We start from the raw sequence: 12,766 nt of genomic DNA, 5'->3' as shown, positions 1-12,766 counted from the left end.
TGCTTATTCCAATGATGATAAAATTTTATTTTATCACATATTTATGTCAAGGAAAAAAAATCAGGCAAGCCAGTTGGCCAGAGCTTTGTTACAGTGACAGCCTCCAAAGTGGGACTTGATGTAGTGGAAGTAGAGGAGAAATTAAAGTGGAATTTTGTAAAGTATTTGAACCTTGATAGTGTGCCCCAGCCAAACCATTTTTAGTTATTTTTACAGAGCCCTCAGAGTGGGACCAGGCTGGAATTACCCTCACCGGCTTCACCTGGCCTTTCCACCTTCAGCTGCAGCACATCAGCCCCAAGAGGGTTTTTAAGCTCCAGTCTGAAGGTTGGAGGGGAGAGCTGGGACAGGCTTATATCTGCTTTCTGTCCTTCGATGTCTTGTTTGGATTTCCTGGACTAACTTGGCTGCTGATCACTGGATGGGTTTTGTTGTGGTCATCATCTTGATGCTGCTTGCCTGGATCAGGAGCCTCACCTGTTAGAGCCCTCAGGAATTCATCAAGCACTGAAAGTCAACTGTGCTGAATTGGGAAAGAAGTAGCTGAAAAAATAAATACTAAGACAGCAAGGAATAGATAAAAAAGGACTGTGCTGCACTAGAGCAAAGCCAATCATATTATCAGAAAAGTGCGTGCGGAGCTCATGGACAAAACAGAGAAACCAGTCAAGCAATGTGAGATCTCATACACAGCAGGTGCAAAATGTATAAGTAGTGTATTATGGATAAGTTGTAAAGTGTATAGGTAGGGTAACATATATAAGTAGTATAAGATAAGCAAGTGAAATGTGTAAGTACTGTGTTATTTTGAAGTTGTAAAAGATGTAAGTAAGATATATAAGTAGTATGATATGTGGAAGTTACAAGTTATAAAATGTATAAGTAAGTGAACAGTATAAGTTATGTAAGTAGGTAGAATGTATAAGTAAGCAAAGCGTATAAGTAGGGTATGATGTCAAAGTTGTGAGATGTGTGAGTGGAGTGTATTTTAAACAATAAGAAGCTTCTGCGTAATCATATTGATTTGTTGATCAGAAGGTGTGAGTTCCTGCATGGAGCTGACTAAACTACCCTCCTCTCCAGTGCTCTTGGGAGCTAAAGGTGTTGGGAAGGTCTCCTATTTCAGTGCAGAACCTAAATGCACAGATATCTGAAGAAAAGGACCATATCAGTTCCAGGCTGCTTAAGTTGCTATGGAAGGACAAAGTTCAAAGAACTTTGCACAAAGTTGTTTAACCATTTGATTGGACTTTTATTAAGATGTACTGACTGGTTGTGTAATACAAGCCTGACACAACTCTGAGTTACTCCTTTCCAGTCCAGACCTCAGCTTGCAGAGTCTCTTCAACTCATATTTTTCCATTTTTTGTTTCTCTTTTGTCTTTTGCTTTACTTCTTTCCTTTTTTTTTAGTTCCCCTAGCACCAGGAAATAGCAATAAAAAGTTGTGGAATAAGATTTAGTGCCATCCCATTATCTTGTGCTCTGCTGCTAGTTTCTCACACTGCATATATCCTACAGTTGCATTTCTACAATTTAGGTTGCAGAAATTCCAAGCAGCAACTGATATTCACTGGGGTTTATAAAGTATCTAATGCTAATTGAGTCTAAAGATTAGAATACCAGAACAATATCTTGTATGATTGAAGATGTAAAAGCCCCAGGGATATGAAAAAAAAAAAGTTTTATATGTTTTTATTTTGTTCACTGAAATAAAAAAGATACTTGGAACAGCTGCCTTCATCCTGTGCCTTGAGAGGTGGTGCACAGTTGTGTGGTAATAGAGGGACTTCCAGAACATTTCTACAGTACTTTATCAGGAGGCAAGGATTTTACGTTGTCTCGATTGCTACCTTCTCTTGTTTTACTTATCCTTTCTGTGCTTTATTCTGATTTTAATCTGTGCTAAACTGGTTAGCTGTACTGGATAAATTATTAATCACAGTTTATGAGAAAAATTTAATAGTGAAAAGGAAGGGATAATACTTTCAAGTGTGAAATAATCTAGATGGAGATTTTTGAGCTATGAGGAGTTGTGTTCTCAAGTCATGTGCTGAGGCAAAGAGGATCTGATCACCACAGACAGATATTGTCACAAGGGTTTTTTTTTTCCCCCCAATCTTAGGAAAATAGCATTTCAAAGGTCTTCTTGCCTGAGCTCAGTGGAAAGGGCTTTTAAAAATAAAAAAAGGTTCCCGTACTTTACACTGCCTTTAGGTTAAACTTTTGTGACATTCTTTGGGTTTTTTTTTTTTTTGTCCATAGGAAGAATGGGGAATTAGATCTTATTGATTAAGATCTTAAATTTTAAATATGTGAGTTCTTTTGCCACAAATAGTATGTTTTATATTATAGCTTTTCTTTGGTGTGCAGCAAAGCAGGATTGTGCCATTCATTACTTTAGGAAGAAAAATAATTGGCTATTTTATATCAGAACTAAAAAGGAAATGTGTATTGTGCATGGAGCAATGTAAAGACGTCTACAACTTCCTTTCATTTGTGCCACACTTCATTGCTTTGGTTCTCTGTATCAAGACTGCGCTTTCACAGTTTGTTCACAGGCAAGGCCTAAGCTTCTCCAATATTTTACATTTATCTTCTCCATTAAGAACTGGAAAACCTGTTGGATTAATAACAATGGGGATTAAAGTGTTGGAATTTTTGATACGACTTGCCAAAGAAGACAGGCTGCTGAATCCCAGGGCTCTGGAATGTGGCCTGTTGAGATTCTGGCAGGGGTGGCTGCCCCCAGGGTTTCTTCCAACCTTCACTGAAATTCTGCAACTCCTCTACGCACCTGCTCCATGTATTTGTGTCTGACTAACTATATTTATTTCATTTGGTTTTCTGCGAGCAATTCAGGCCTCAGGTAAATTCTCTAATCTTCAGTTAAGTCAATATTTATTTACATTTAAGTAGACAAACTTTAAATTCTAAATCTTTTCAACATATGTATTCTTTAGAAGAGGTCTGGAGGGTCTGCACAACTTCACCTGTGATCTCTTGAATAACATGTGTTGTTAACAATATCAACTTGATATTGATTATTTAGTTAGTCAAGAGAAATGTCAAAAAGAAAATGAGTTTATTTTTCCTAAAAAGACAGTTTGATATATTATATTGATGAAATTCTGGTTTTATTCCACAGACTGAAGGCTTGTATTCAATCTTTTTATGCTCTGTGCAAGTAAGCAAAGGTCTCTTCTGCTCTTTTGCTTTAAAAAGAGTTGTTGGATAGCAGACTATGTAATAGAATAAAAGTGCTTAAGGGCAAAATATTTGTGGCTTGGAATTTTCCAGCCAGCAAATTTGGATTTTAGCATTTATTTCTGAGTTAGCTCATCAGGCTTCTGTGCTGTAAAGTGGAAAATGATGCACTCACACTCATTTCCCATGTTTGCTTGTGGTAAGAATTGGGAGACTAAATTTCTGATACTTCATACATACTGGGAGGACAAGAATATACCTGTTGTAAGTGAATAAAAAAAAATTTATTAGAGAGAAGGGTTTGAGATTCTTGATATTAAACTTGACTTACATTTCCAGTAAGTGTGTTGGGTTTATACTGTCTTTAAAAATAAATACTGCTGTGCAATTAATATAAATGGTGGTTTCTTATGCTTCTTTTATCAAGCACTTTCCTTTTACCATTTGATTTGCAGTCACCGCATCTGCTGATTTTTTTTTTTTTTTTTTCCCCCCCAAAACCAATAACACTGGCTTTTGCAAGACTAAAGAGAAAGAGGGTTATGTATGAGTTAGGAAGAGCTCTTTGGAGATACACATGTATTCATTTTGTGTGTATGTGAGCATATCTATATAAATATCTTAAAATATACATACTGACATACATAGTCACAGTGTAGTCTATTAAACTATAATCCCCATTGATTTAACTATATATTTTGCTATTGGCATGGATAATGTTATTTACAGTTGACGATTGTGTGTTCCTGAAAAGATGGGAAATGTTCAATTGCCATTGGCTGTAAATACCTTTTGTCATATAAATAATCCTTTGGTCTCCAATCCATAATCAAAATAAAACTCAAATCCCACTGATTCTTCTGAACAGTCTGAATATACAGCTTGCACAGTTTAGTTATTTCCAGAACACCCTTTAATAGAAATCAAACGCCATAATGAGATGTACTGCAGGGTACCTGCCTAACACTGGATTGTGCAGTCTTACCCTGCATTTTAGTACATTAAAAGGGTACTTTCAAGTACAAAACTTAAAATGTTGCATTTAATTTTATTGGAATATGGCCTTATTCCTTAAAGATTAGCCAGATCTGAACTGAAGATGTGAAATTGCAAATATTTACAACATTGGTGGCTGAGCAAAACAATGGTAGCAACTTCAGCTATATGCAAATGTTCTTAAACTTGGCAGCTTTGGAGTTGTCAGGTAGACTGTACATTGGAAAAATCATAAGACTCCTATTTTTAGTTCTAAAAATAGTTATTTCTATAAAATCTATAAGCACTTTTGAGCTTATGCTTCTGTCAGTCAACAAAAATGCAAAGGAATAGCATCTTGAGCTAAAATGCTGTATTGGGAATGGGAAATAAATCATTAAAAAGACTGGTTGTTATAATCAATACCCAAGCAGTTTAGGTGACAGGTATAATTGATATAAATGATTTTTTTGTTTTATATTGGGTTTTGCTAATTCCTTTGCTTCCTGCCTGTGAAGGTATTGGTCAAAGCAGTCCACTGGGAACATGTCTACTGTACATACAATCTCCGTGACTGATATGGATGTAATGAGGTTTTTTCCTGTTTCATAGGTCTTGCAGTCATTCCCCTGACCAATGGCTCAACGAGCACATTCAGACTCCTTATGAAAAACAGCTCTGCCAGCTGAATGGCTGGAAGCTTATGAGTTTGTTTGCCAGGCTTCTCTGAGTGTATAAACCAGTTGCTGCAGCTCTAAAAATGATGTGACTGGTGCAGTAGTGATTTTCTGCACTGAAGGTGGATGCTGACAGGAGTTATGTACTGCAGATATTTTAGTGAATTCTGAAAGGACTGTGCTGTAATAGAACACTTCCAGATACAGAATTCTGTGGTTCTGATTTCATCTAATGTGTGATTTCCTCTCCATCATTATCTTCTGTAGAATTACATTTGTGGGAAACCAGTCTATATGACTGTGCTTGCCTTGTAACAAGGAATTGTTTTCCCTTGTTTAATTTAATATGTTTTAGCTCTAGAGCATACCTCAGTTTCCTGCATTTATTTGTTATATGTGTTGGGGCAATGCACGAGGGACACAGAAAGTGCACGTGCCCTGTTCTTCTGAAGGTTAGGACTGAACTGAAAATTTATTGTGCCAGGTAGCAACTACTTGGACAGCTGCCTAGCTGGGTTTCTTTTGATTCTAAATGCTCTATGTCATTTCTAACACTGCCAAGGGGAAACATAACGGGTTTTATTTATTGATCACTCTGTGTTCCGTGAGGGGGTTAAAAATACTATGCAGGGGTATTAATAGCTTTTCTCTGAAAATAGTAAATGCTTCCTGTAATTGAAGAGTAAGCCTCTCGCTGTCATTCTAGTATAAACATGTCATGAGAAATGCTTGCTTAAAAAGATCTTTTGCTCTTGTTCAGTATTTGTCAGGTTCAACTCCAGCCATGGCTTCCCGGTGGAGGTTGGTTCGGATGCCAGCATCCTGCAGCTGAAGGAGGCAGTTGCCCAGCGACAGGGAGTTCCAGCTGACCAGCTGCGGGTGATTTTTGCAGGGAGGGAGCTCAGCAATGACTTGACACTGCAGGTAAGAATCCCTTGGTAGCTTCTCCCCTGGATGGCTGCCAGCTACACTGCCTCTGCCTCTAATGCTGCCAATCTGATGTTCATGCCTGAGATCTAATAAAATAAATAGTGCCTGGGGATTCCTTGAACTTTACTCCACACTGCTTCATTAATTCTGACCTTCTTAATTATGCATTAAAACAGCAAGCAGGAAGGGTAGGGAAAGAGAGGGAGCATGAGAGAGAGCTGTGTCTAGTGAATAAATGTTTACTGACTACAGAAGCAAGCCATGCACAATTTCTGTATCTGTTCAATTTCTATCTTACTTATTCCATTTGAATCTTAATGAAGAAGGATGTGAATAAATTGCTCTAAATCAGGCTGCACAGTCATCACATTTTATAGAATTTGTAACCCAATTGTGACCCCTGGAGGATAGCTACATGGCTGCTGCTGTGCCTGCACAGGTGTGTGTGATGCTGGAGAAGTGGTTCCAGATAGAAAGCCCACAGAAGTGTTCTCCAAACCACTGAACTCATAAATGTGTGAAGCTAAAAGAGGAGCAGGAGGGCACAGAAGAGCAGCTATAAGCAGGTATCTGAATTTCAGCTCCTGAAGGTTAGCAAACTGTTCTCTTCAATAAATGCAGAGGGCTGTTCATCTGTAGTGAGCAGCAGGAAGCATTGCAAGATACTTTAAAGTTGCTCTTTGCTACTGCTACCAGTGCAGCTGCAGTTGCTTTATAAATAGCTTTGTTTATCCAGTGTGTACATTTGGCAATTCACTCCAATAGCCAGAGTTTAGCATAAGATCACACATTTAAGACAACTGGGAAACTTGGGGAAACCTACTGGCCTTTCAGCAGAGTGCAAATACTGATTTAATGAAACTGCTGTCCTTCTACAGTGGTATCGAAGAGCTCCAGATACAACCTGTAGTAGTGCAGGTGATTGCATAAAAGATCCCTCACAGGCAGAACTATTCAGATTAATCTGTACTCATGTTTCAGACATATTGTTGTGCTCAGAATGGCTGCTAAGCCTGAGTACAGAAAGTCACTACTGTATTGATGACCTATCACTGCTTCTCCTTGAGTATGGTATTTGTTGTTTTGCAAAGGGCTTTAGGGAGTTGGAGCACACAAAGGAAGCTGTAGAAATGTGAATTGCTGTCAGTCTCCAGTGCATCAGCTGTGAGTAGTGTTGATGCATACCTGCAGTGTGCTCAGTGTGCTCCACACACATGTGAGAACATATATATGAAAGTGTGAGAATGAAAAACAATCATGTGAATTAAAGAAGTTGTAAGTTGCCAGTTGCTAGATTGGGGTGTCGGTGTTGTTCTATCAGAAGCTTCTGAACCAGTTCACTTTTCCTGGCAAGCTGCAGGTGTTGGTATTACTGCCATTTTGTGTCAGCATGTAACACAGATTTTCAGCCCAGTTTGACACTTGCAACCAAGTTTGTTGTCGGCTACAACATGGAGTCTGTTGCCAGGGAAATTAAAAATTGCATTACAGGTATACAGACCTCCTGATGATGTAATTTCCTTGGAATGTCATAATTATCATGTCTAGTCAGGACTTCCTGTTGTTTAGTAAACTGGATCTAGGTGCATCGCTTTGACTCTTGGTTTCTAAATCAGATGGGAAGTTCAAAAGCTGTTTCAGATGGTAGAATTCATGCTTCTGTTTTTAGGTGACTTAAATATTGCAGTGATTAATACCATCAGCATGTATCAACTACACTTTTATTCTTAACATTTGATTGAATGCATTCTAATTTGTTTCTGCTTTTCCTTTTTTTTTTTCTGTCTTTTGATTGTGTATGTATATTTATTTATCGTGGAAATTTGTCAACACAAGAAAAAGAGTTGTGTATTGGAGGTGTTTGGGTTCCTGTGATAGGCTATCTGGGTTTTTGGCATAAGAAGCTAATAAAAGCTTGGGTGCTAGTGAAGTACTAACTTCTAGCATTTATGTTGCATCTGTAATTTCAGAATTAACATCATATATGAGCAAATTAACTAACTCTTGTTTTCTAGAGCTATGGATTTGGATGCAAAATAAGAAAAATTCTACTCTAAAGATGATGCTCTAAAGTTATTTCATTTTATAGTAGCATAGAATTTCTGGTAAAACCGTTTTGTCCTTCAATTTTTGGTAAATTACTTTTGAACTTATTTGCCCAAGGAAGGTACTGTGGAAGAATCTAGAGGTCAGGAAAAAGAACTGATGGTATTACAGATAATGAGATTATAGAGGACATGAGAGAAGTTGCAGTAATTGCAGGAGTATGAGGCAGGGATGTAGGAAATACTTCAGGACAGCAAACTTTATTGGTTTCACAGCTCACAGAACAACCAGATTTGGCTTGACAGCTTCCTTAGAATCTCAGGCAGCCGGTACAAAACATGACTGAGAATGCGAAAGCTGTGTTTGTTTTCCTGTTTGGAGAGAAGGCAAAATCTTTCCTGGTAGCTGAGACTTGTAAAAAATAGAAAGCTGGAATGGACAAATGTTAAAGAGAAATTATTATATAAGAAAGAAAGTGCTGAGATATTAAATAAGTACTTTGATATCAACAACAAGAGTAAAAAACTTGTAGGAGGGATAGGAGTGAAATATGTGTGGAGACATTTAATTTGGTTCCGCAGATAAGTGTTTTGTCCTTGAAAAAAGAAAGGAAGATTAGACATAGATTCCATTGTGCACAGGGGAGATCAGTATCTAAGCTAGTGACTAAGAGACAAGTAGTGAAATTAGAGCCATGGTAAGCAAAGATTGGTAATGACTGGATGAAGAATGAGACCTGCAAATTTGAATCTCATAAGAAGGAATTAGAGCTATAAGCTGACTCCTAAAAGCCTAGCAAATGGTGTCACTTTAAGGGTGCTAAACATTTTGAAGAATGATGAAGAGCTCCCTGCTGATTACAGTTCAGTTTGGAATGAGTAGAAGTAATTAATTAATATAGACCCAAAAATAGGAATTCTTTCAGAAGGTTGTCATGAGTACGGAAGATATGAAAGATCTTCTTGTAGCAATCCTAAGACAGAAAGAACAGAACCATAACAGAGTCACAAACAGAATAAACGTATCAGGGACCTTGAAGTGTTCTAACAGGAGGTAACTGCTTACAGTATTGTCATTGCCTCTGAGAATGGCAGAATTAGTTAACAAAGCTTCTGGTAGTAAAGTATGTAATATGTATTGATAAACAATTTTGCTCAGTGCAAGCAATTTGAAATTTACTACTGATAACAGCAGTAGTATTATGTTAGTACAGACTTCCTCTTTCTTGGAGAACTCAGAGTTCCCTTGTGTGAAAGAGCTCTTTGCAAACAGTTTGCAGGAGAGATTCCCTGCCTTGCAGAACTTACAGTCTAAATGAATAAAGCAGACAATGATGTGATGGGAATCAGTAGCTTAGCTTGTCCACAGTCAGTAGCAAAACAGGGATAGAATTAATTCTTGTTTCCCAATTCTGTACCAGTTCTTTTTGACAGTGTTTCCTATATGAGGTAAAGCTAGAAAATACTGTTCTTTGAAACAGAGAAAGACTAAGCATCTGGTAAGTAGCAGGACTTGTTAGCTTTGTGCTAACAGCAGTGCTCCCCTGAGACAGCTTCTGGATCAGCATTAGCTTGTACTTGACTGCAGCATAGGCTTGATGCTTGGAGCATAGGTTTCATGTGAATTTGGCTTTGGCTGCATCCATCCATATAGGTGCTTGCCTATAATTTAAAATAATTTATATGTACATCTAAGAAACAAAGAAGCACAACTAGAAGTTATTGTTGAACACTGGTTTGTGAGCTCATAAACATAACTGAAAGTGAATGAAAAGGAACAGCACAATTGCAGTTGCAACATAGATGATCATCTATGCAAAGGAGGGAAGAGAGAAGTGGTAGGGGAGAAATGGTGCTGGTTTTTAGCAGGAACAGGTACTTGAACAATGGAGTATTGCATTTCATCAAAGAAGGACCTTGTGTACATAAATGTGTGGCAACTTTCTTGCTCTCTAAGCACTGTGCAGTACAGCAGAGCTTCCAGCAGTTCTTATATTGCCCTGTTTCGTTTTACTGAGGGTTCAAAGAAGAAACCAGGTGACACGGTGCAAAATTTATCCCTCACCAGCAAAAAACCCCCCATGTTTAATTATAAAGTACTGAATGCTAAGATTAGATTGGGTCTTTCGGCACAGTTACTGCCTTGTGCTACAATCTACAGTTTTATATATAGGATACTAAATCACTCACGGAAACAACTTTGATATTCAGCAGTTTTGTGGGTTACAGAATACTGTTGAGCCAACATTTTCATACTTAAATGCTGTTTGTAGAGAATTGCCCATAGACATACTGACTGAATCAATCATCATATGTGAAATTCAAAGAGAAAAAAATCATTTTATGTGTGTGCGTGCGTGTTTAAATCAGTATTTTTGGTCAATATTTGATTGATCTGTGGGTCTTTTATTTCTTGTAGAGCTGGAAGAGATGTGTACTGTACTTCTTCAAAACAGGAAAAGATAGCTGAATTATACTTAGGTATATTATAGTAACAAGGAAATCTAGAGATGCTACATCTGTGTTGCCAGGTAATGTGGACTTGGCTAAATGAGAGGATGGCAGGGCTGCTCACCCTTGGTTCTTTTGACGGCTGCAGACTCACCATGACAACAGAGATGTGTTGAATAAATTTTTCCAAGACTTGTGTTGGGCCTCATGGTGTTATATGCTCACAGTGCATGTGGAAAGTACCACAGAGCCCTATTTACTGTGATATTAAGTCAGGGCTAGCTCGGGTCTACAGATTTTCTGTGTTGTTTAAGAGGATACATTGCTCATTAATTGTGCTGGCAGATCAAGAGCTAAATGCATTTATGGAGGAGACCTTCAAGCCCAGAAACACATTTCCATTCTGCTTTTAAATGCACTTGTGTTCTATTATTTTTATTTTGCTAAGTTTTTCCTGGAATTAGAAGACTATTAAAAATATTTAACTACATCTAAATGAGGGGAAAACAATCTTCAAGTAGTTTGATAATTTCAAAAAGTTAATGGGCCATTTCTGATAGGAGCTACAGATTCTAATATGACCTTGAAATTTTCTGGGCCCTTCTTGATTCTTCTGATATTTCTTAATGTGTTTTTGTTGGCCTGCTGATGATTGAGGACAAACTGTGGCAGGGTTTTCTTTACAAACTTTCTTCATTGTGCATTCAGTACAAAAGTGGTTTTAATTTCTAGATTTTTCTAGCTTTTGGTACCTAGATGAATTCTGTGTTGTCTGCTGAGTCTGGTTCATGGGTTCCTGGAATAGGGGTGCTGGTGCCAATGTTCTTATAGGAGTCTTATGGACTCATAATATTTCTGTATGACCTGTGCTGTCTTTTTAGATTAATTTCCAAATTTTTAAATGAGTTTATTTTGTTTTCCCCTTTGCTGACAGTTTCAGTAAATTTTGAACCTATTAAATTAATAATTAAATAATTTCTCGTAGGCAGTTAAAATTCCCTGTATTGAGGCCATTAAGTGAATTTTGCAAAATCCATTTTTGAAAGAGTAGTTACTTTGTGTGGGTCTGATACAGAAACTGCAATACTGTTTGCATGAAATACAGTGCTGATAAGAAACTCCTCTGGCAAAGCACTCTAGTTCTTCTCAAGGCATACATAGTGTTTCAGAATGAAATTATCTTGAAAATTGCCCCAATATTAGATGTGCCTTTTGTTTTCCACCTACATACTTGCATAAGGCAGACACTTGTTGAATCTTTTCCCCTTGTCATGAGTATAACCCAGTTCATATGTTTACAATGCTGTCCATTTTATAATTCAGATCCATCTTTAGGTTGCAGGAGAGAAAACGGGTAAGCAAAAACTTTAAAAAAGCTGTAGTTGTTAAAGTGGTGGCAGTGAGTAATAACTTTTATGAGTCTCTAAATCATGACAGTAAAGGAAAGGTCAGCCCATATCTTTCATTCATCACCTTTCTAAATTGCTGTGGTGAAAAAATGTTTAGCATACAGAACATCATTACCAAAAACTGTAGTTGAATAAGCAGAAGGTCAAGGATCATTGGGATATTTCCTACCTTCTTCCTTCCTTTTCCTCAAAGAAAAAACATGGCATTCATTGTTCTACTAGACTACATTTATAAGGAAGTATTGATAGAGACTATGTACTTTATAAATCATAACTGAAATAGAGCAGTAATTTGAAAATATTTGTATTGTCTCAAAAAAAGAAGCAAAAATTAGGGTTTCATTAACACTTTACATAGTGAAATTACTGGATTAAGAAAGGAGAAATTGGGACAGAGTATCTAGTATCTAGTATACCTTCTCTAGTGAGGAGCATACCTCCTCACTAGAAAGGTGGGATGTAGTTCCTTGCCATTATTTCTTTGCTTTTATTTTAATTCTACTTATCTAAATACAGCTCTGATTCTCTGAAATTTCATCTGTAATACATTTATATTTGTAATTATCAAGGTCACACAGCTATTTAATTACCCAGTCTGGGTTTCCTTATTTTCTTTTTCAAGCTTTTTCACTAATTGTAGTTGAAAATGTGGGAGGGAAACTTAAATGCTTCCTGTCTGGTTACAGTTTTCATCACAGATGAACCTCCATACTCTAGGGGGTGCAGAATTATTCCTGAGAATCATGGCTTTTATGGGTGATGGGAGAAGAAATGAAAAAAACAGAGTTGCATTATGACAGCAAAGACCCCATGAAAGTAAATAGAATTGGTCATCCTAAAAAAATAACACCAGTACAGGCTTAAAGAGAAAGAAGACAATTATTTTAGGAGTTATTGAAGCAGAAGTATATATGTAATTCCTTATGTATCTTTGGAGCAACACTTATTGCATCTACAATTCCTGGAAGTTTTCTAATGAACTCTAGAAGCCTGTTGAAGAAACGAAAGTAAAGTGTTTAAAAAAAAAAAAAATCAGTAATAAGGAATACAGTAGAGCAATGCAATCTTGTCTC

At 37.2% G+C, this 12,766-nt stretch overlaps 1 protein-coding gene across 2 annotated transcripts in view; it reads left to right on the top strand.

Moving 5' to 3' along the window:
- Positions 1-12,766, top strand: part of PRKN (parkin RBR E3 ubiquitin protein ligase) — a 699,935-nt gene that overhangs the window by 126,378 nt on the left and 560,791 nt on the right. For both annotated transcript variants that reach the window (XM_082276720.1, XM_082276719.1), the window contains exon 2: positions 5,619-5,782. In XM_082276720.1, the coding sequence (XP_082132846.1) occupies positions 5,619-5,782 (164 nt within the window). The remainder of the gene's footprint in view (positions 1-5,618; positions 5,783-12,766) is intronic.

This window comes from Coloeus monedula (assembly GCF_965178545.1).
Source record: "Coloeus monedula genome assembly, chromosome: 2".
Classification (NCBI taxonomy): domain Eukaryota; kingdom Metazoa; phylum Chordata; class Aves; order Passeriformes; family Corvidae; genus Coloeus; species Coloeus monedula.
Note: the sequence above shows the minus strand (reverse complement) of the source record. Positions and strands in the feature narration are given on the sequence as shown.